A 25,442-nucleotide genomic window follows, 5' to 3' on the forward strand; every position below is an offset into this window, starting at 1 on the left:
GTTAAACTGCCAAGTTCTATAGCTTTCAACCTAACTGTGCCTCCATGACAAAGGTGAAAAAACCCACCGGACCTCAGTCAATTTGATCCAATGGAAAAAATTCTCCTTCCTCCCAAAATAGGTAATTGGCCAGACCTGCAGTATGCTGAAAACACAGCTCCTATGCTATAACTAAGGGGAAGTAGGGCAGGGCAGCTAACAAGTATAAGAAGCTATTGAAAAGCTTGGAAGATTTTAAATAGTGAGGGGGTATGCGAAAGCCAATCAGCCAGCTCAACCCCCAAACCCCAGGCAACGGAAAGGTGAATGATCTGAAGAGGGGAAGAAGCCAGCCCCCTCTTGTCAACTGTGCATTCTCACATCCCCCATGCCCTTCCAGGTAGCATGCCTGCTGTCCCAGCCCTCCAGCTGTCTCGTTAACATTCCACACTCATTGATGCAGGGCAGAAGACATTTAGTCATGGAAAAAAACGTTGTTTTTTTTAACTTTCAAACAAAGCATTCTAACTGACCTTCACAGAATTTTCCATACAACATATTACTTACATCAGGAAACCCTCTGTTATGAGCATACCTGTTGGGATCTTGTAATAAATCTACTGCTTCTTTTAAATGATCTATCATGGCTATATCAATAGTTTGTTTACTTGATGTATTTGTTCTACAGCAGGAAACAAACACAGGAAACAAAGACATTACAATGAGTATCAAAGGTGTTAGAATTTAAATCAATGGGCAATATTTTCAAACTGTCTGTTTAATTTGTATAGCAAAATCCTGTATTTGTGCATATTAATATACACATGGGATTTGGACATTTCCACGTGGAATTTAGAAAACTAGTTTAGAAGATTTCTCCAGCTCTTGTCCCTTCCCTACATAATGAACTAAATAGTTTTTCCCCCGTCTATCAGTTCAATCCATTTAAACAACCTGACTTCTGAAGTTGAAATAATTTATTTACTAATTACCAACAATTTATTAACTTGATTAATTAAGTTTATTATTCTAGTATAAGAACATTGGCAATTTTAAAATAGATTTAGTATTTTATTGTTTAGTTTCCAATATTTGTAATCCTTTTAAATGCTGTGAAAGAACCTACTAATTTTTCTTCATTCTTTTGGAAAATACTGATTTTTTTCCTCTGAGCTTTTAGCAAAAACAGAAATGAATACTGCTGTTTTGCTTACCATAAACTTCAATAAACAGTTCAGTTTTATGTTAAATTATCTATTTTGTGTATGTTCATCAACTGATGTTTGTCAGCACCAGTCTTGAAATAGTGTTTGTGAATTAACTACTATTACAGGGCCAGGATAGTGTGTTAAAACACACAAATACCCCTAGGTTGCAGCATTTTTCCAATCAAATTATAATATTTATATCATAGGTCAAACTTTGGCCTTAAAAATGCTGATACGGTCCTTTTACAAATACTATTAGCAGATTTAATGTCAGTATGTAGCTGAAAAATACTTGCACTCCCCTTAAATATAATACATTATTATAGCATTAGGTACATACAAATATACTGATTTTAATACAATTTTCATTGTATTAATCAATACACTATAAAATGTTTAAATAGCAAAATGCAGACAAATTGTATTGTTATACAAATGTCATGCTTCCATGTATACAATATGATAAGCTGGTAAGGAAATACCCAAAAGAAAAATTAAATTTTGGTCACCTAAAAGCTACAACCAATATTATTTCATTATGTACATAAATTAATACTTACATTCCTTCTGTTTGCCACCGTGTGTCCTCTTCTATTCGTAATAATTCATCACATTCTGCTGCTCTGCCCTATGAACAGACATTATACTGAACATTAGAACAGATAATTTGCCATTAAGTAGAGAGATAGTAAGTTTCCTTTTCAGACTCAGCACTGACCTAGTTCATTTATCAGTTTAGAGTGGTTAATTGAAGCAATCTAAGGACTGTGCTTTATTGCTATTTCTCCACCCCCAATTAAGATACTGATTACACCATCTTTTATTAAATTGTCACATTTTATTGAGGGCAAAGCCTAACTTCATTTAATAAGGTCAACCAACATGATAATTATGTACTGAATGTCCCCAATTTCTCTTATATCATTCTGATGTATGCAAATAACCCATCAATTAAGCATGAGTCTAATTCTCCTCTCATTTACACTACAGTAAATCAGGAGTAACTCCACCGAAATCAATGGACTTACACTGGTGTTAAACTGGCATCTGTGAAGAATCAAAACCATTTTGTCACTATTTAAAGAGTTCCAGAGGGTAGCCATGTTAGTGTGAAGTGGAGTGCAACCCACAAAAGCTTATGCCTACTGAAATTAAATTTGTTAGTCTTTAAAGTGCTACAGAACTCTCGTTGATTTCACTATTTAAAGACAGATTAATACACAAAAAGCTTTATTGCTAAGTGGTGCATGATCTGTTTTGTACAGTAGTTGTAATAATGTAAAGATGTGTGTTTGTGGGTGGAGAGAGAGAGTATAAGTAACTGTTAGGTAACAACTTCTCATTTCCTTGTTTTGATGGGTTTGCTTCAGACATGCATATAGCAATCCTAAACGCTTCATAACACATTTTTTCTGCATTAATTTTCTAGGGTTTTTTTAATGTGTACCTGGGGATTGGCAATATATGAGGAGGAAAAGGGGTTGACCACTGGGCTTGGCATTTGAAATTCAGCAGGAAAATATTTGTCATTTTTTATTTATACCATGAAAGATACAATCTTACATTAAAATGTTGCTCCTCATGATGGAGGTTTTGTGTGTGTCTAGCCCTCATCAATCAGGCTTTGCGCGTACTCATCAGCCAATCAAAATTACATATACCCACCACCAGTCAAACAGGTTAATTGCCCAAACCCACCCTATGTCAATCAGGCCAGTTTGTACCCATCTACCTGGTCCGGTCAACAAAGCTAGTCTGTGCCTGTTCACCTCCCCTCCAACGCGGTTGATGCACACAATGCATATATTTTCAGTTATAATGTGAATAATAGCTACAAATGACATTAAATCCAATTTTTTTTTAAATCAGATCTTCTCAATCATTTTTCTACTAAGTTTTGTGTAAATAACTGATATTACTTAAAAATACTATCTAACAATGAAAGTAGATCTGCTAATGATATGTTTTAGCCAGATCCCTAATTCAAAGGCTTCCTATTAGAAATTATTAAAAGAAATCAAACACAGACGTAGAAAATTTACGGTTTAATAATTAATTGTGTGAAACTACACACCAATTTGCTACCTACTTTTAGGGGGAAAAAAACAAGAATTTGTGCCCCATTTTAACACAGAACTCCAGCTGTGGAGTCACTATTAGGTGCCTCCATAACTATGAACTGCTGGTTAATATTCGTAAATATCCAACACATATTTCCATTTGTCACTTTACACATTTCCTTTCACTTTCATTGCTGACATGTAGAAACAGTAAAGTAATATAGCTGCCAGTAAGGACGGAAGCCCTCTGAATGGATGTGCACTTGCACTGGCAGGGAATGAACAACAGACAAAAGGACTAACTATTTCAGTACCATATATTTGGCACATCCATCTCAGGAACCTTGTACCAATAAATGCCAGCTGATTCTGCCAGATGTGTCACTGAACTATGCACTGGCTTCTCTAAAATTCCTCATCACAGAGTATGGCTTTCTTCCCAAAGTCAGTCCCAATGCCATAAATAAAGTCATTCTTTGCATCTGCTATTTTTCATTAAGTGAATAATAAAGTAAGTATTTGATCCTTCCAACAGAAAATGCAGATACCTTATACAATGAAAAATAATTATCCCCTACAATATATGCCACAAATCTGCATTAACTATTATTTATGTTAATTTGTTTTAAAAGGTGACCATCTGCAGTTTTGGGAATACTTACACAAATCAAATAATAAAGCACACAAATCAGGACCAGTGTCAAATATAAAATCCTCCCAAACCCACTAAAACTAAGGACTGGTCTGTATTGCAATTTGCACCATTTAACAGAAGTTTTATAGTTGATTTAGTTAAACTGGAGCAAAGTTTTATGTAGCTGTGCATCAATGATTTTACCAGCCTTAAAGTCTCTCACCTTCCCAAAATACAGCTTGGGAAAATATATGAGCTCTGCAATGTGAACTAAAATCCCAACAAATCTGGACTCTTGTAGATCAACAAGAAAATGCCCTGCCTCAACCCTCCCCTTGATTAAACCTGTGAACTGTTAGCTCAAGCACTTTCGCTAATTAGCATCAAGAAGATCATCATTAGCATCAAGAAGATATCAACATCCACGGCAATATTTTTCCCATTCTGAAATTATTTAACAGCGCCACTGCACCACTGAATTAAACTCTGCAACACACTCTACAATGAGGTGCCAAAAATACTAGATTATAGCCAGGCTGACGGCATTGTTGAGGGAATAGCCAACAGTTCTATGACACACCTTGGAGGGGACAAAGTGAAATGCACAACAGCAATTTAATGTCAGTTTCTGATGGAAATTCCAGTTTGGAGGAGGAGAGAGTAGAGAGAAGTTTTCCATTTCCTTTTACCCCCCATGTTGATTCTCAAGAGAAAACTGTCACCCATTCTCAATGCCTCTGTGTCCATATGTCATGTAGGGATCATATTACTTACCTACCTCACAAAGGACATGGGAAGATTAATTAGGTGATGTTTGTAAATGTTTGAAGATGTAACACATTATATAAGTGTATATTATAGCTGGGTAAATATGATTTTTATTTGTATGAAAAATTTTGAACAAAATGAAAAGAAAGTCATTCCTTTCAAAATATTTCAGGATTTTTTAAATGAAAAATGCAAACCAAAACCAAATAAAAATTTAGGTTTCATGGACTTTTTTTTTTTTTTTTTTATTTCCCCCCACCTTTTTTCCAGGAGATGACACATTACATTCCATATACTCAACATCCATAAAAAACCTCTTCCTAATAGTTATCAGAGAATATCCCAGCAATAAATACTTGTCACTTTTAATAATACTGCAGGATATGTTTATATATCCAGTAAGCAATAACTTAACAAGAACATGGATGTACTAGATAACTTCACTCTTCAGATACCTGCACTTCTAGGGTGGGTGTATCTAATACAAGTAACCACATTTGAAATGTGCTGTTGTACACAAACATTTTTAAATTAAGCAGTTTACATTTTCTTTTGCAGAGGTCAGTCAGGACTGAGAGTGTTTGAGGGATTTTTTTTTTAAACAGTATTTAATGTATATACCTGTGTGGCTGATACTACAAAACCACTAGGGAGGCCCTGCCATTAGTAGAACGTCATCTCCAAGAGTTGTACTGCTAGGGGAAACACAGTGAAGGATTGCAAAAAGGCAAGCCCTTTTGCAGACCTAGAAATTCTTTTCCCTCCACTTCCAAGAGGCTGGGAAACCATGTCCGTTCTTTCCACTGTGGCTATCTAGCACTCTTCTCTCAGGAAGAATTTTGATGGCAAGTATGCAGGACCTCCTCAGATTGTTTTGTGGATATCTCGGTGAAAACGTACAAATTGACCGAAAGGCTATCCACATTAGATGATCAATGGTCCCTTCTGGCCTTTAAATCTATAAAAAACTTGCCTGCCCAACCACAGAATTACTGTAAAATGCAACTTCTTGTGACTATAAATGGAATACATTTGTCTTTAACAGAATCTGGCAAAATTGACCAGCAAATAAATTCTCATAGGAAAATAAACATTGTTCAAACCTTGGTATAAAAAGTTTCATAGAAATCCTACTATTATGGGGTATGTGATGAAATCTGTTAAAAAATCATGTTACGTTACGTTACATTACATAATGAACCAACTGAAATTCCTGAATTACAATATAGCTGCATTCATTGATGATTTATGGATCATTTATAAGAATTTTACTGCAACTTTCTCAGAGAGATTTTATCCAGACATGATGCAAAAAATCCAATGCCATAATAAAAAAGGGAGCAGAGAATAATGAAAATGGGGAAGACAATTTAAAAAACTAGAGGTATAACAGAGCACCTTAAGAGAAGTCACAGAACAATTCTCAAAACAGTCAGAAGTGTAAACTACATTATTCCCTTGGCATATGCAATTTACACAGCTGGACACAACATGGCTGACAACCACAGCAGCAATATAAGAGTAATATTTTCACAAAGATTAACCAACTACCCATGAAAGCAATGAAGGGGCCAAAGCGGGAACAATGACTGACAGTGTACATTCTCACACACACTGTAAAGTTACCATAGTTTTCGCTAGTAATGATGTAGGTAACTACAGAATATAAGAGAAACACTGATGAATAAAATTCTAAAGTTTCTGCTGAGGAAAAACCCATGACTTTCTATATAGTTCACTAAATTATCCATAGCTCTAACTTTGCCCATTTTATTGCTGTCAGAGCTACAAAACAGCCATTATGTACTAAAAAACTCCTTTAAAAAAGATAGTCACTGAACCTTATTCACTGCATTTTTCCAGAAAAGTACATTCTTATTCAGCTTACCAAACAGCAGATGGTATCCTTTGTCTTTGAAGATCTTGACATTTCTACCAAAATCTTAAACATTTTACAAACTAAATGTATTTCTATATCCCACTGTCTTTTCATAATACTAGACACCTGAGTATCACTGTAGCCTGTGCATGCATGAAAAAGTTGCCTAATTAAAAATATAGATGGAGATTACTTACTTGTAACTGGAGGTTCTTTGAAATGCATGGTCCCTAGCGTATTCCACATGTGGTAAGCATGCACTCCATGTGTTTGAGACTGGAGAATTTGAAATGATGTCTGTTTGACCATGCCTGTGCCCTGGTGTTCCTCATGCTCAGCACCAAGGGTATAAGAGGTGGTGTGGACTGACTGCCTCTCCGGTTCCTTCTCCATCACAAACTCAGACATGATCCAAAGTGGAGGGGAAGAAGGGCAGATAGTGGAATGCAGATAGGGACCACACATCTCAAAGAACCTCCAGTTACGGGTAAGTAACCTCCATTTCCTTCTTCAAGTGCTGGTCCCTATGGGTATTCCACATACGGGTAACTGTGACTGGTAAGCAGTGTTCAAAGAGGAGGCAGGTGAGACAATGTGGGTGGTATAGATATCTGTAATATCACTGTCCCATCAGCTGCATCTGCAGAATAAGCTTGATCTAAAGCATAATCCTCCAAGGCAGTGTGGATAGAACTCCAGTTAGCCACCCAACAAATGTCCAGTATAGGGATGACATGAGGTTGCCTGTGCTCTAGTGAAATGGGCACTCATAACATCCAGGGAAGGGAACTGTGCTAACTGATTGCAAAGAAGATGCAGCCAGAGATCCACTTAGACAGCCTTTGAGCAGATCACACTTGTCCCCATGATCCAGAGGTCCCCAAACTGTGGGGCATACCCCCACATCGGGCGATGTGGTGAGGCCTGGCTAGCCCCCATGGAAGAAGCAGGGAGGAAGTGCCACCAAACTCTGCTCTGCCCCCATCTTCATTCCAGCCCCACTCTTAGCCACAGCTCCAGCCCTGTCCGCGGCCCTAGGGGCCCAGCCATGGCTCCTGGCTTCTGCCCTATTCCTGGCTGCAACTCCAAGCCCCATGCCCAGGGCCCCAGCTCTCAGTCCCATTCCTGGCCCCTAGCCTAGGGCTGCAGCTCCAACCCCAGTTGCCCGCAGCACAGTCCCATTCCTGGGTCTCGGCCCCAGCCACAATTCCGGGCACAGCTCCTGGCCCCAATCACAGCCCCAACCACAACTCTGGCCCCACTCCCGGCCCCGACTCCCGGGGGTGATACGGACCATGTAAAGGGGGCGGCGCGACCCAAAAAGTTTGGGGACCACTGCCAGGATCACTGTGCCACAGGGATAAATACAGCATTTTCCTAATTGGAAATTTTACTTGTTCTTTTCAGATAAAAAGCTAAAAGTAGTCTAATGTCGAGGAAATGAAGTCTCTTCTTTTCACTGACAGCACAAGGTTTTGGAAGAAATACCGGTAAGTGAACTGATTGATTTATGTGAAAGTCGGAGACTATCTTTGGGGTGAATTTTGGGTGGAGATGAAAGGAAACTTTTTCCTTATGGAAAGTGATACATGGTGGGTCGGCCATGACTGCTGTTAGTTCCTTCAAACTCCTGGCTGCTGTGATGGAGAAGGAAGTGGCAACCTTCATTGACAGGTGGGACACTGAGCACAGAGCGAATGGTTCAAAGGATGGTATGGTAAGTACTGAGAGAACAAGACTGAGGTCTCATTACAGTGTTGACTTTACTACTGGTGGGAAGGTCCTAGTGAGACCCTTCAGGAATCTGGCTATTACTGGGTAAATAAAAATAGAATAGTCTTTACCCAAAGGTGAAAGGCACTGATTGCTATTAGGTATACCCACAGCAAGGTAAAAGAAAGGCCCTATATTTGAGAATGAGAAAATAGTGTAGAGAATAGCAGAGATACTTGCTGTCTCTGGAGTCAACTAGTTTTGTTGCAACCAGGTACTGAAATGCCTTCATTTAGCAAAACAGCATTTTCTTGTGTAGTCTTTTCTGTTGTGGGTGCAAACACCTTGAACATCCTTTAAACGAGTACATTCCAAGTCTGACGCCCATCCAAATACCAGGTCACGAGGTGAAGAGAGTTTTGGGTTGGGATGTCTGATTCCACCATTGTCCTGAGTTAGCAGATCTGGGAAGAGTCAGATGCTGAGAGGACATGTTGACATTCGCAGGAGATGCAGAAACCAAAACTGCCTGGGCGAATTGTGTTCAATGAGAATTACTCACACTTTGCCATGGTGAATTTTCCACAGAACCTGCAGTAGCAGTGGAATGGGAGGAAAGGCATACTTAAGGTGGTATGTCCAGGATAGTAGAAGTAGTTCTTATTAGTTCAGGAGGCGAACAAGTCCCAGGATGGTGTTCCCACTCAGTGAAGATTTTGTTTAGGACCGAATTAGGAAGCTCTTATTCATGGTCTGTGGAGAAGTGTCAGCTGAAATATCCGCCAGAGATTTTGAGTATGTCACTGAGAGTGTGATGTGGTTCTGGATACACCAGTTCCATAAGCATACTGCTTCTATGCAGAGAGGAATGGATTTTGTTCCTCCTTGTTTGTTTCTGTAGAAGACAGTCGTCACATTATCTGACATTATGTGGAGATGTCAGGACCATGGAAGTGGGAGGAACGTACTACAGGCAGATCTGACTGCTCTTAGTGCCTTAAGATTGATATGCATCTTGGCCTTCCATACCTTGTGTCATGTGGTCACCCAATGTGGGCTCCCTAATGTATAAGGGATACACCTGTGATTATGGTCATGTTGGCTGTGGGAGACAGGAAAGGGACTCGGGCATGCACTTGCACTGAATCTGGCTCCCAGGCATGACATTGTCAGGAATTGTCACCTTGGTGTTCACATTGTTTCTGTCTGGAGAGTCAACAGACTGAAGCCAGGACTAAAGGCAATGGAGGTGAAGCCTGGAGAATGGTGATGTACAAATACAAACAGGCCATGTGGCCCCTCAGGGAAAGAAAGACCTTGACCGCAGTTTGAGATCAGTGGGTGATTTGTCTTATCAGGCCTGTTCATAGTTTGGAATTTGTTCACAGGGAGGTAGGCCTTTACTGATGTAGAGTTTAGGGTTGCTCTTATAAAGACTATGGTCTGAATGGGAATCAGGGTGGATTTCTCCACGTTTATGCAGATCTCCAAAGATGACAGAAGACAAATCCAGGGTAAGATTGCCAGCTCAACTTTCCAACTGGATCTGCCTGTTAGCAGCCAGTTGTACAGATGCAGGAGGACGATGCAGTCATTTCATCTCAACTGTGCCACCACCAATTAGGAGACGTTTGTGAAGACAGGAGTGTTGTTGCCAGTCCAAATGGGAGTACTCTGAACTGGTAATTTTCCTACCAGGAACCTTCTGTGGGACTGGTGAATGTCCATATGAAAGTAAGCATCTTTCATGTTGAGATCCACTAATCATATGTCTTTTTCTAGGGAGGGAATTATAGATGCCAATGTAACCAGGTGGCATTTTAATTTGCTAATAAAAATATTTAGTTGATGTGAAGATGAGAACAGGTGCTATCCTACATTTTTCTTGGGAACTATGAAATATTGGGCATAGAACCCCTTGCCTTGATGGTGATGTGGCACTTACTCATTCGAGCAAGAGTCCATTTCCTGTCAGAGTATCTCCTCGTAAGAGTAGTCCTGGAAGAGAGGCTGGGAAGTGGGCTTGTGGGGAGGTGGGGAATGCAACTTGATGGTGCAGCCAAAGTGGATGACATCTACAACCCACTTGTCTGTTGTTATAGCCCTCTAGTTGTGAAGGAAGTAAGTCAAGTGGTCACCAAAATTTCAGGGAGTAGTTGGGGAACCAGTGATGGTTCTCAATTCTCAAGCAGCAATCAAAAAGTAACCTTTGGCTGGCAGATGGGTTTGGTTGGCTGATGTCAAGGTGGCTGAGGTTGGATACCTTAGTCTTTGCACCTTGTGGCACTTGCACGGTGGTTCATGTGGTATCTGGTGATAGAAAGGCTGTGGGAGAGGCCTTGGCTTGTACGCCTGTTTATTTTGTTTCCTCTTCGGGGTCCAGAGTATGCATGCCCAGAGAGTTGAGGGTAGCCTTGGAGCCTTTTATTGAGTGTAAGGACTCGTCTGTCTCCTTCTTAAAGGTAAGATTCATCAAAGGATAGATCTTCAGTAGTATTCTAAACCTCCCTGGGGTGCCCCGAAGAGGAAAGCCACAATTCGTGCCACGTAACTAATGCAATTTTTATGACTTTTTATGACAATGTTAGTTGTGTCTTGAAGAGAGGTCTTTACTACCAATTTACTCTCATCAACACGGGCTTAGAATTGGGACTTGTCCACTTGAGGGAGTTTGTCTTTAAACTCAAGGAATTTGGAGTAGTTTGTAAAACTGCACTTTCCTAACAGGGCCTGATAGTTAATAATTCTAAACTGAAGGCTGCTAGATGAGAATACCTTCTTTTCAAGAAGGTCAAGATATTTAACACCTTTTCTGCAGGGATAGTCTTGGCATGTTGGTGTCTGGACCTTTCAAAGGCTGCTTGAACGACTATGGAGTTGGGAGATGGGGTGGGTGAACAAAAATTCTGTCCCTTTCACAGCTACAAAATATCATTTCAGCCATTTTAGGGAAAGGGCTGCAAGATGCAGGTGCATGCCATACCACCCTGGCCAGTTCCATGATGGCTTTGTTTACTACAGGATGTCCAGGAGCTATGCTGTGTATCATGGGTCTCCTCAAGTGGGATCTGAAGTTCAGTCGCCACACACTCTGAAAAAGTTATTGGCATTGGCTGTGGTTATCAGGCATGGATGGTGAAGATGGCATGACAGACTCATCAGGTGAGGAGGACAATATGCCTGGCAGTGCTGCTGGTACCAGGGAATCCTGCTCAACGTATTTCTTTTCTGCATGCTCTGGCAGAGCTGGTTGCTGTTGTCTGAGGGAAGAGAGTCGATCAGACTCTTGCATAGATCCCCAGTGCCATGTATAAGGATCCCATGGGCCTCAGTAGGGCCCGAAAGGTTGGGGATGGAGGGGAGACCCCAATTGGTACTGGGTATTGGGTACTCAAGGGACTGCTGGTAATCGTGTCTGGATGAAGGACAGGTCCAAGATAGTATAGAGGCTCTGTCTGGGCTAACTTCTCTATGTGAAAGTGAAGGCTTATCCTGGATGTCAGATTCAGCCAATGAAAAGATAGGATCTATCTCCACTGGCAGTGCCATTGGTACTGATAGAGAGAGACTCAATTCTTGGACAGAGTAGGGGAATAGCTCCTCCTCCTTGAAGTGGGTTCCTCCTCTGGATTGAAACATCTCTTAAAAGGACTGGATCTGAGAGAAGAGAAGAATGAGGGTAAGATAAAGCAAAAATATCCTCTGAGCAGGTATAAGTCTCAGTCTGATTGGGAAGGCAAGATATCCTGGTAGTTGGGTACGGACAGATATGGCATGTCCATGTGGTTGGTGGATCCTTATCAGGGTAGACCAGTACCATCTAAGAAGATTCTCCTAGAGCTGATGGTTGGTTCCTGCAGATGCCAACCTCTCAGCTTGCTAGTTCATCCAGGAGTTGGTACAAATGGATCTTTGATTCTGCATGCCCTACCCTTACGGCCAGGAGGTTTAGGCTGACCTAAGTCTTTAGGACCCGTGTGCTAAGACTCACCTGATTTGGAAGGGGTCGTGGAAGGATCCCTTCTTTTGTGAGCAGATCTGGAAAGGGATCTGGTCTTGTGTCCTTGACAATGCCCGTTACTCTCATGAGAGACCCAAGACGACATGTCCTTGGGCTTACTAGATCTGTCCTCTGCTCCAGAACGCATGCTGAGAGGGATGCTGCTTGAGGCTACATGAGACTAATGTACAGAGGTTCTTCCCCAGTCTGGGTCCCACTGGGGTCTCACGGCTTTCTCCATGGGGTACATTCTCAGTCAAAGCTCTTCTCCCTCTCGGGGTCAGGGAGGAAAGGATGGGCAGATGTTGCACTTGCCGGAGATGTGAGCCTCCCCAAGACAGTAAAGGCAGCGTTGGTGGTCACTGCTGACCAAAAAGGAATAGAGGTGAAAGAAAATAATTGTTTGCTTGACCACAGTTACTCCATTTTAGTTGTTTTTAGTGTTCTGCTTTCTGTTGAAATCACCTACCTCCTCCACTTCTGATTGTTTATGGTGCTTATCTCTGCCAAGGTCAGAGAGAGAGATTAACAGGAGAAATGAGGAGTCAGCCTTAAGTAATTTTTGCTTTCTCTTCAGTCTTGGGAAATAGACTAGACAATTTTGATAGATATGTTGAAATCTTCTGCCCTTATCTTTTATATTATGCATATGTTTATAGTTAGAAGATGTAGAAAGTGTAAAGCCAATAGCAATTATAATAATAATTTGAGTGTACCAATGAGCATTAAGAATTTATGCATATGTAATTTTATGTTTATGTTTATGTTTGTATAAATATGCAAGAGAGCATGCCTTCGAGGTCTCACACTGACCACTTGCTGGGAAGTGTCCGACCTCTGCAGAAATAAAAACTTGGAGACTGCCCAACTACCTGCGTGGATCTCTTTTCTATCTGGTGCAGGGCTAACGAACCTCATTTGGAATATTTTTCCAACAGAGGCATTAAATAGGAATAATAGGTTCTTAAACCCCAGAACTCTGGGCATAGTCCTGAGGGGAGGAAGGAGCAGGGAGTGTCCCTGAGGTAGGAAAAAATGACTGTATATTAATTACAAAAAGCTACTAGAAAAGTCCAAAAAAAGTAAAATATTAAGAGCTATTTACAATACATTTACAGATAAAAAACGATGAAAATGCTTCAGGAGACAGATAATTCTACTCAGACTATGTGGCGGTAAGAAGGAACTAGAGGCAATTGGTCCACACCTCCCCTTATAAAAATCTCAGTACTGAACATGAGGAATGCCAGGGCACAGGCATGGACCAAAAGGCGCTATTTGCAAATTCTCTGGTCTGAGGCATATGAAGCAAATGTGTGTCACGTGTGGAATGTGGATAGGGACCAGAACTCAAAGAAAAATGTAAAAACTTTCACAGGTGAACACATCTGCTAGTTAAAAAAAACAACAAACAAAAACAAAAACAAAAAAAAGGTCAGATTTTAAGAGAGGGAAGAAATGCTTTCACACAGGTTAGAATAAGAGTTATGGATAACTTGACCTTACAGCTTTATAATGACAGTTATGATTAACCTGTTCGTTTATATTTGCACTCTATGACTCTGAACTGATGAGAATAAATCTCAATTGCACTTCTCTTATTAACAGCAATGTGCCAACAGTTCATCATTTCTACTTGCTATGAAGGTAGCCATGATGTTTTTTCATTTAAAATTGATCAGAAACTTGCCTTGATGTAGCTTATAAATTCAGTAGTGAGGGGATGTGATTCTTCAGCAAACTGGTTTCCTGCTTCTCTTGACTTTTCATTGTGAATCATATGAGAAGATCCCTGATGAAATTCCACTAATGAGAAATGAGACCAAAAGACCCAAAAAAATATAAAAATTATTTCTGACTCAGTTTTTTCAACATTGCATTTAAATCAGTCACGTAAGAAGCCTTTTAAATTTAGTAGGACACAGCAACATAGTCAAAACTGAAATTCAAAAGGTACAAGAATGATAAAAACAGAGAATAAGATTTTGGACTACAGTGGACTACTACTAATAAACTGTAGAAGTTTTTCTTTTAATGAGAATTCATTTTATGTTGTGACACATGACCAGATTCTGATCTCTCTCAAGTGAAATTCAGGAACAATTCTATTCATGTCAATGGAGTTACTCTTAATTACACCAGTGAGAGATAAGAATCTGACTCATGGAAAGCAATCAATCCATTTTAAATGCAACAAATGTCACTAACAATACAAAAATTAAGATGCACAGACCAGGGTACAATGGCTGAGCTATTTACTTGTACTCTACTTCCCAGGTGGGTGCTCTAACCACCAGGCTACAGAGCCACTCTCTCTCACTGGCCCAATGATTAAGTATACACAGTGAAACAGCTTCAACTGGAGAGACTGAAGGAGACCCTGATCAGAATATGCCATAGCTCAGTGGTTAGAGCACTCTCCTGAGCGGTGTTGAGAGCCCTGTTTAATTCCTTTCTCCCCACCAATGCCTGAGGAGGGAACTGAACCTGGGTGTCCCACATCCCAGGTGAGTGCTCTAACAACTAGACTAAAATTTTAAAGGTGTGCACCACTACCACTTCCTTCCATGTCCTCCTTTTCCTCCTCCAATGGGCAGATTTTGAATGATACCCAATCCAGTAGACAGCCTCTGAGCACACCTACAGGATCAGGCCCCACATGCAAGTTAGGTAGACAAATGCCTATCTTCCTCTGGTTCACGAATCACTCTGGATTTTAGTTAGGCACCCAGAGTGAGAGACATCAATGCACATGCCCAGAGGCAGGCAGTTAGGGAACTTCTAGTGCAAAATGTAGGCACCGAGTGAGTTTAGGCACCAGTCAAGCAGGAGTTTTGTGAATTGCAGAGGAGCTTAAAACAGGGACTTAGGCACCTAAGTTTGTGGCTTAAGCACCTAAGTGCCTCTGAAGTTCTGGGCCTGTGATTATTCTGAGAAGTGCAAAGCTACACATGGCTTCATAACTGAAATTTTCCAGGAAAAATAGTGATAAACTGAAGGAGTAAGTTTTAAGCATATTGTTTGTAGAAACCTGGAAGACTACTGTAGGTTGGGAAGTTTTTTGTGAATTGCACTCATACAACATTACATATAGAATAGTGGGCAGAATTCCTGTTATTGTTAATTTTCTCCTCTTTACAGTCAGACCTTGTACTAGATCAATGTGGTGACCTGAATCTTCCTTTATAACCTGATCTTCTTCCATGATGTTTGACATTGGCACATTAAGGCTGACAGTATCTTCATCAGAGGGCTGAGAAAAAACAAAAAAATAATTAATTTAAAAATCAAACCAAGACTGAAATGTCAATTGATGTTAATTATTTTTATTAAGAGTTCAAATTTCTAAAAGATTACAAAGTAACTTATAGGAGGGAGACTATGTATCATATACTTTTGGCTCATGAATTCTACATTCACATTCCAGTGCTTTTAGTAAAATTATATCATGCTGTGTACATATATATAGAATATATAGAAAAACTGCATTAAAAATTTGTGGCAAGGGATCAGTTAAGAGTCTGTACTACCTTTATAAACACTAATCAAAGCTATCTGTGCTTGTCTTCATTTGCTCAAAACAACTGTATCTTTATATGAAGACACATTGGTTAAGATCAGTCAAATTACTGTAAATTCTTTTCTTTTTGGAAAAATTGTTATCAAAGCCACAAATGTTAACAAATATATTAAAAGATGCTTGTTAACTCATTGTACCACTTTGACAAAAAAATGAAAAATAATTTTGCACAATATATTCAGGAATCTGAAAAACCTTTGTCATGAGTGATAAAGCTCAGAGAAATAACTTAGTATTGCACAACTGCTTCTATTTGTCAACCATTTATATAAATACATATGCACATATTTATTTATATAGATTTAAAATTAAAATAAAAGGCCCCTACACAAAAAGCTCTAGGCACCCTAATAATTAGAGTTATAATCAAATAATAATGACCATCCAGAAGTTTAAAAATAATCATGTATAGGAAACAAACAAATTCAAACAGTCATTAAATCAGAGCAGCAGTAATGTCCTTTCCACTTTTGCAGGGATATTTCTCAACACTTCCACATACCGTGCAACACATCCAGAAAGATTATTTTGGACCAAAGATTCCTTAATTTAGCAACTATCAGCAGAAAATAGCGTAACACAGTCACATTAGCATGATCACAAATTCTAATAATTAAGATTTGGGCAGGGTTTTTTTAATCAGTGGAGTTATGCAAACAGCTTAGAAGAGTGTGGAAAGGTGAATGCAGCCTCACTCATTTGCAATCATTCCTTCCACAGGCTAGTCAGATTAGGGTCTTTTTTGTTTAAACTATGTAACTGATTTTCCCAGGTGTTTCCTGTCAGAATATGGCCGAATAGGAACTATCCAAAGCAACTTTGTAATTATACAAAGTCATCATGGCTCTTTCACAGGTAAAATATTGTATCTCATTTCCTTCATTTGTACTTTTATTTTTATTCAGTTAGCAATGGAAGCTGTTGACAGACTTACAAAGCACAAGGCACAGAATATGAAGAGTCTAATTTTTATCTTAAAAATCCAAGGCTACCATAGCATTAAATTCAAACAACTTTAGTGCTTGATGCAGCCATTTTGAAAAACTACTGCCTTAATATTAAAAAGACAAGATTGGTGACATAATATTTAGTAGATAACTTTTTTACACATATATACATAAATATTTTATTGGTAATAACTTCTCTGGTGAGAGAGACAAGCTTTCAAGCTACACGGGGCTCTTCTTCAAGTCTGGGAAAGGTACTGTGGCTTGAAAGCTTTTCTCTCTCACCAACAGAAAGAAGCTGGTCCAATAAAAGATATTGCCTCATCCACCTTGTCTCTCTAATATCCTGGGATCGACACAGCTACAACTACCCGTCACAAGAGAAACTTACTTTATAGTAACCAGAGGTTCTTTGAGATGCGTGTTCCCTCTTTGTATTGCACTGTGGATATGTTTGTCCTCCATGCATCAGCAGCGTGAGAACTTTGAAAGCAGCATCTGTTGGTCTGCACATGTGCCCCAGCTCACCTTGTGCCTCCACCTAAGGAGATAAAGGGGGGGGGGCGCGCGGACCGACTGCCTCTCCAGTTCCTTCTCTACTGAGAATAAAAGACGATTCGAAGCAGAGGGGAAGGAGGGAGGGTAGTGTAGTGCAGTCTGGAACCACACACATCTCAAAGAACTTCCAGTTACTATAACTATAAGTAACTTTCTCTTCTTTGAGTGCTGGTCCCTATGTGTATTCCACTGTGGGTGAAAGACCAGCAGTACTCATCAAACAGGAGGAGGGTGAGAGGTTATAAATGTCAAAGCCGAAGAAGTGACCACCATTCCAAAAGATAAATCAGCAGAGGAAACTTGTGCCAAGGCACAGTGTCTCACAAACACTGGAGCTCAATATAGCTGCCTTGCAGATATCAAGTAGAGACGCGTCTTGAAGTTATGCCATAGACACTGCTTTGTACTCTTGTGGAATGAGCTCTTACCCCAAGAAAAGGGGGAAGATTAGATAGTGGATAGCAGAGCAAAATTCAGCCCAAGATCCACTTTGAGATTCTTTGAAAAGATACAGCCTAACCCTGTCTGCTATGACAAGAAAGAATCTGAGAAGCTTTCTGATTGATTTTGTTCTCTGCAGGTAAAAGGCCTTTTCACCAAACATTGAGGAAATGGAGACTCCTTTCTTCTGAGGGTGAGTGTGGGTTTGGGAAGAACAAAGGTGACCAGTGAAACTCTGAAATACTGTAGGGGTGAATTTAGGGTGTAAACAATGAAACTTTGTCCTTATGGAATACAGCATAAGGAGGATCAACCATCTGTGTTCTTAGCTCACCAATCCTTCTAGCTGAGATGACAGCTACAAGGAATGTGATTTTCAAAGATAGGAGACGTGACCCTTCCATGCCCAGGGCAGCCACCTGATAATGCCAAGGTCAGGGCAGGCTGTAAAAAGAGAATAGATTCTCCAAGCACTGGTGGGTGACACTTAAGTCAGGCTTCCCAACCAGCCACAAACTGCACTTCTGAATCCCCATAGAAGCCAGTATACAAATACACATAGCCCCCTTTCCTGCATTTCAGTTTCTGGCTCCCAATTAGCCACTGAGTCCAGTAAAGAGACCAGTTATTTAAACTCTATGCTCTTTACCCCAAAGGGTCACCCACAGTACCAAATCAGTATGAGTTTGGATCTTACCTAAAATACTAAAGGATTGGCTGGCAGCGTGGTAACTAAAACTAAAGGTTTATTGTAAAAGGAAAGAAACAAACTATGAGAGAAATGTTAAAAGGTCAAAGCAAATCAGATACATACAAATGATTGAAAGTCCATATACATCCAGCTTCTGGGAGAACTGTGGACTTGCAGGCTTGTATAGTTCCTCTGGTATACATCCAATACCTGGATGGGTCTTAGTCCTTCGGTTCAGTTGCAAATGAATTGATCCAAAGGTAGGTATGTGTCTGTAGCTGAACAGGATCAAAGACAAAATGTTTCCTAGGCCACTGCCTTACATATCCCCTGGCCTTGGCCATGCTGTTTGTGGAATTTTACAGGGACTAAAATGGAGTCCAGAGTCACATGGGCCAGTCCTGGTGCCTCATCAGGTATGCCTTTAGTTTCCTCCTAGGCCCCCTGCATCTGTGAAGGTTTCAATGAGCCATCAAGCAGGCTATTGTTTTGCATCCATCCTGTCTGAGTCGTTACCCAGACAGCACAATTTGAAATACAGATATATCAAATATATCTATAACTTCCATTTCACAGATCACACATGAACATAAGTATTATCATGTTACTTAGCATATTACAACCTTTCTAACAGTACCTGACATGGCATATCTCATATGAATTATTATGATTTTGACACTGATGTTAAACCATGTGTTAAACGACCCCCCACCCCCAATCTAACCAGCATGACAGGAGAGACATGGAGCAAGAAGCTAATGATTCAAAGGGAGGCTTAGTTAGTATGCAGAGAACAAGATTCAAGTCCATTGAGGAGCAGGCCTTTTTATATGGCGAGAGATTCTGATTAGGCCTTTTCATAATCTACTAGTCAGTGGGTGCGTGAAGACAGCGTAGTCCTACAAAGGTGGATGGTATGGACTGACTGCTGCCAAGGGGACCCATAAGGAGTTGATGGACAAATCTGATGTCTTTAAGGAAAAGTTCAGAATAAGAAGAATAGCTGCAGTTTTCAGGGGTATACATCTGATGCCCACATACTGAAAAATACTTCCACTTCGTTAGTTAACATTTTCTAGTGGAATCCTTCCTGCTATTAGAAAAGATGTTCTCGACAGCTTCAGAACACAATAGTTCTAAGGATGATGCCCATCCAAAAACCAAGCCCTTAGATGAAGCAGATGTGGGTTGAGACATTTGATCTTGCCATTTCCCTGGATGAGGAGATCAGGAAATGTCAGAATAATGATCAGTGCCCAAGACTGCATGCATAGGAGATTTGGGTATCAAAACTTTCTGGACCAGTTGGAGGCAATGAGGATGACTCAAGCTCTGATCTGATGAATTTTGTGTAAAACCCGAGTCAGGAATAGTAGTGGAGGGAAGGCATAGTTTGGGTGGTCTGCCCATGGAAGTCTGAGTGGGCCATAGGTGTCCTTCATGTCGAGAGGTGTAAATCACATGTCCTTTTCCAGGGAAGGAATTATAGATGCCTATGTAACCATGTGAAACTGGACTGTGCAAATAAAGTGGTTGAGATGGCAGAGGTCAATTATGGGTCTCCAAGTGCCTTTCTTTTTGGGTACTAGGAAGTATGTCAAGTAAAGCCCCCTCCCCCTTGGTACTAAAGAGGAACCTGCTCTCTTACTTCTTCTGTAAGAGGGATTCCACTTCTTGTTTCGGAATCTTCTTGTGAGAATGGCCCTCAAAAGGGGACAGGAAAGGGGGATTTGGATGGGGTAGTGACAAACAATCATATAGTCAGAATAGATGACGTTCAGTACCCACTTGCCCATTGTCATCGAACTCCAGGTTTTGAAAAAGAGGGCTAGACAACCCCCAAAGAGTATGTGGGGGTCAGGAGGTGTAGGACTTAGTGGTTTGCAGCTGTTGAGCTCCCATCAAAAAGAATGTTTTGCCAAGGGCTAGCACTGGGTGAGGAACCTGCTGCAGAAGGTGTGGGGCAAATCAGGTCTTTTGAACCCTCTGCCTCTTACAGGGTAGCACATAAGATCTCTGGTGGTAGAACGGTTGAACCACTGGTCTAGGTTTGTATGGTTCCTGGTGGAATTTTCTCTTTGGGGCAGGTGTATCTATTCCCAGGGAGTGGAGGGTAGCTCTGGAGTCCTCTCTAATGTCTTCTGATTAAACAGATTAGTCTAATCAAAGGGTAGGTCTTCAACAGTTTCTGGACCTTCTTGGGAAACCCCGAAGTATGGAGCTGCAACTCTCTGCACATTACAATGTCAGTAGCCTTTGCCCTGGAAGATGTATCAGCTGCATCTATTGCTGACCACAGAGCGGTCCTGGCAATCAATCTGCCTTCCTCTATGAGAGCCTGGAAGGAGCTCTGTTCTGTTGCGGAAGTCTGTCAGCAAAGTTTGTGAATTCTGAACATTTCAGGAAGTCGTTCTTAGCCATCAGTGCTTGGTAGTTTGTTATCCTGAACTGGAGGCTAGAAGAAAAGAACATCCCTCCCAATAAACTGAGGAGCTTGCCCTCCTTATCAGTTAGTGGTTTTGTTGCCTAAATCTCTCTATGGCAGCCTGGATCAATGAGAGAACAGAAATTCCACCCCGTTGGCTGGGACATAGTACCATTTTTCTGTCCTATTGAGGAATAGGTAGCTGCGGTATGCCACACTGCTCTAGATGGCTGCAGGATGGCTTCATTAACGAGGAGTGCTATTCAAGTGGAGTCAGAGGACTGGAGGATGTCTAGGTGCTTGTGTTGAAGATCCTGAACTTCCCTACAAAGAAGTTTTTGGAATTGCTTATAGTCATGGGGTGATGGAGACATTGGAAACACTGTGTCATCTGGAGACAAAGATAACAATCTTGTCATTTCTGACAGAACTTTCGGATCTGGCGTGTCCTCCTCCTCCTCAGTTGGCAGTTCTGGTTGCCCTCTATTCACTCAGTATGGTCAGTAGGATAAATCAAACGAGGGTTTCAAAGGTTCCTATGGCATAAAGATACCAGTGGTTCTAAGGCAGGTAATGAGATGGAGGTTGGTCCCAAGATGATCAATGCCTTCTGACCAGGAAAATGTGTTTTGGAGGAGGGAGTAATGATTCATCAGGTGGTTGAGAATCTATCGAAGAGGAGAAAGCCAATTCTGGGTCCAACAGCGATACCGACGGTCCCAATGGAGGAAAGTCACAGCCCACAGACAGACTTCTCCCAAATGTTGGCAATTCTGGTGGAGTCAGAACCTCTCTGGAGAGGGAGGGATCCAATGGAGTAGGAGATTTGGAATCTGGGAGAGCAAAGATGTCCTCCTGAGGAACACAGGTCTCAGCTCTTCCTGCAGTGAGAGGTTCTGTTCATTCGAACTGCTGGAGCCACAGTAAAGATAATTCATGACACAGTTTATGACACAGCCATCAAAGACAAAGACTGTACTGTAGGTAACCAATGTTCTCAGTGATTAGTCTTCCTCAGTAATGGTGGATCCCAGAGTTTGTGTTTTGAAGGTACCAGAGGCACTGTTGCTGGCAAATCGTGATCCAGTGCCGATGGAGCCCTGTACGTGTGGGCTTTCTTGTCATGCCTCTGACATTTAGGAGATACTAAGTTCTCTTGGGCTGAGTTTAGAGACTTGCTAGGTTCAGGAAGCACTGAATCAGACTTCTTCCAAGTGGATTTGGAGGAAAATTTAGTTTCATGATTATGAAAATGCTCCCTGCTCTCCTGCCAAGACCCTTCTGAGGCCCTGACAGAAGACGCACTCCTTGCTGAGGCAGTACAGGAAGCACTGGTGGTCGTCACTCACTGAGAAGGATTGCAGGAAAGAAGCACAAAGTTTGAAGCCGGAAGTTCTGGGCATAGTCCAGTACCCAAAATGGAGTACAGAAGGAGGGGTGATCCCCAGATCGAGGAGGTTAACTAATTATAAAACACTAACAACTATCAGATAAAACTTTTAAATTCTAAAACGTCTAAAAATTATTTACAGATATCTAAATATATGTTAATAGATAAAGAAATAAAGACAAAGCTTTGGACACTGGAGGTTCTGAACAGGACCATATGGTGATGAGAAGGAACCAGAGAGGTTGTCGGTCAGTCCCACTGTAACGCCTCAGTCAGAGGCTCGAAGTGAGCCAGGGAGCATATGCGGATCAATGGCAACTGCTTTCAAAATTCTCCAGCTCCTGTTGTATGGAGAACATGCATACACACAGTGGAAAACACATAGGGACCAGCACTGAAAGAACCCACAGTGCTGATAACAATGCCACATCCTTCAGGGTAATGGTGCAGAGAAAGCATATAGATCTTGACATTCCATATTTAATCTTAATCTCTTTACCCACACCTCAAATACTACCGTTAAAAAAATAAAAATATGCTGCTGTTCTAATGAATTTTAACTGAGAAGGAAGACAAAGAAAAAAGGTGAATCAAAGTGTTACGAAAAGCAAGAAATCAGGCAATTTACCTCTGTAGCTGACAAACGTTTATCTCCGTTATCACTGCCAACACCTGAATCAGAATCCTTCTTACTTGGATATATGTCATCAATGCTAAATGTAAACAAAAGCCAACAGGAAGTTATCTTAGTATGCAGTAAGACCCTGATCCTACTCTCAGTGAAGTCAATGCCAAAATTCCCATTAGCCTCTATGATCCAATTTCAGTCCCGTAACACCTTATTAATACAATAAATTTGAGGTAAGATTGGTAATATTATTGAGCAAATGTTCAACAATATGTAAAATGGGTTAAATAAAAAACTCCACAAGTTCTTTTACGAAGATAGTTAGTTTATTGGTTAAAAAAAGTTTTATTAAGAATATGAAAATATAATCTATTGTTAAATCGTCTTTTTTGCTTATACATTAAATAAAAACTGATAGTTGTTAGCCAGTAATTTAACAGCATTCTGATTGCTTAGCATATCCCCAAAGTGACTTTCAAATCAACTAAAATAGTTGAACTCAGTCTGTAGTCAATTGAATTGCACCTGAGTATTAATATATTAAAAATTAACTAGTTTTGCAGGAGAGGGGTTTGGATCTCCCTAGAGCATGAAGTAATTAATAACAAGGTACCTTTTTGACATGCTTTAAATTAAAAAATCCTTGAGATTTAATTATTTAAATTGGTAACCATATATAATGCCAGGTACTTTCTGCTCTGGTTTCATTGCCTAATACGATCTTTACTCATTTTACAGCACAGTATTAGTCATATGCTCATGTGTCCTAGGATAGTACACTGGACATCATATACTATTTTTAATATTTTGTTTCAACATCACATATTTCTTTCTATCTGTGATCGGAAAAATTGAATTATAATTCCACTATTTTTTGCACAGTGTCACTTTCTCTGCAACTAGACTTATTTACCAATAAAAATGAAAAACAAAATTTTAAGAGTCTTTGTAAAGCCCAGGTCTCTGATTAGGGCTCAGTTTTTACCATCTGTTATCAGTAAACTTTGGGAGTGTGAAGGAAATAATCTGTGGAAATCCCAGATGTTTTGTGTTTCTTGGATGTAGTTATTATGAGATCATTCTCAGAAACATGAAAAAAAATAATATTTTCCATAATTTTTGGTTTCTCATTGGCTAGTGTAAATATTAATGAATATAAAGGACATCCAAAATTAATAAGTATTGGACAGGAATGTAGAAAAAGTCTGAAACTTCTGATGGGTCTGCACGCATTGTATTTATTACATATTATTATTAAAGTGGTAGCACCTCGGCGTCCTAGTTAAGGACCAGGATCCTATTATTCTGGTCACTTGTATGAACACATAACAAAAAGATGTCCCTGTATATCCCATGAGTAAATTAAATGAAAGCCTTTTCAATTTTGGCAGAGTAGATTTCTCTCATAATAAATTATAGGTTCATTTTATATCATTATAGAGACGCTGGTCACAGCTCCATAGCTAAGACTAAATTTCATTTTACATTAAAATCAAGGATTAAATTATTAAAACTAGAAATATAGAATATCAACCTCAAATTTAGAGGGGTTACTCTCTGAGCACAAGATGAATTTTCTGAGAATTTACCTGTTAATCTGTCAATTAGTTTATGAGTTCAAATTAATTGAAGAATGGGCTCTTTAAGAAATGTAGTATCTGTCAGTCCTTTCTTCATCCCAAATTTATCTTAGTAAGGAACAAAGACTTTTTAAACTATCCTGATAATTAAAATGTATTGAAGTCTTGTGCATGCACCAGTTTAGAAGAAATTAGGTTGAAAATAAGATAAATAATTAATGACTAATGTATCTAACGTCATTATATAGGTTACCGACAGGGCCCTACCTGCCCATCCTTCAATATAGCACTAGTTCCTGTAATATAGCTCTCTGAACCAATAAGCCAACTGAAAATTAAAGACAAGATCCACCAATACACTTTGGCTACCTTACACTAATCTATTGATGCAAAGCAGATATAATCTCAGGAAGGCTGTCATTTAATCGCAATTAACGCAAGTGATTAACACAAAACAAATTAACTAGATTAAAAAAATAGTTGTGATTAATCGCAGTTTTAATTACATTTAAATAATAATGGGATACCAATTTAAATGTATTATAAATATTTTCGTATGTTTTTCTATATTTTCAGATATATTGATTTCAATTACAACACAGAATACGAAGAGTACAGTGCTCACTTTGTATTATTTTTATTACAAATATTTGTACTATAAAAAAGATAAACAAAAGAAATAGTATTTTTCAATTCATCTCATACAAGTACTATAGTACAATCTTTTCATCGTAAAAATGCAATTTACAAATGTAGAATTATTATTTTTTAAACAAAAAAAAAAGTTAGTTTACATTTATGGGAGATAAAGCTGCCTACTTCTTATTTACAATGTCACCTCGAAGTGTGAACAGGAGTTTGCATGGCACTGTTGTAGCCAGACTTGCAAGGCATTTACATGCCAGATATGCTAAATACTCATATGCCCCTTTATGCTTCGACCACCATACCAGAGGACAAG

At 39.8% G+C, this 25,442-nt stretch overlaps 1 protein-coding gene across 4 annotated transcripts in view; it reads right to left on the reverse strand.

The window, feature by feature from the left end:
* The window catches only part of LRCH1 (leucine rich repeats and calponin homology domain containing 1), a 157,783-nt gene that overhangs the window by 67,252 nt on the left and 65,089 nt on the right, over positions 1-25,442 (reverse strand). For 3 of the 4 annotated variants that reach the window (XM_067563126.1, XM_067563124.1, XM_067563127.1), the window contains exons 7-11: positions 22,902-22,986; positions 15,389-15,494; positions 13,932-14,047; positions 1,748-1,815; positions 575-661 (exon numbers count right to left, since the gene is read on the reverse strand). In XM_067563126.1, coding sequence (XP_067419227.1) covers positions 575-661; positions 1,748-1,815; positions 13,932-14,047; positions 15,389-15,494; positions 22,902-22,986 — 462 coding nt within the window. The remainder of the gene's footprint in view (positions 1-574; positions 662-1,747; positions 1,816-13,931; positions 14,048-15,388; positions 15,495-22,901; positions 22,987-25,442) is intronic. The other variant, XM_067563125.1, reaches the window with a different exon arrangement.

This window comes from Emydura macquarii, unplaced genomic scaffold, assembly GCF_026122565.2.
Source record: "Emydura macquarii macquarii isolate MOO-44397 ecotype Brisbane River unplaced genomic scaffold, CSIRO-AGI_Emac_v2 contig_2473, whole genome shotgun sequence".
In the NCBI taxonomy this organism is placed as follows: Eukaryota; Metazoa; Chordata; order Testudines; family Chelidae; genus Emydura; species Emydura macquarii.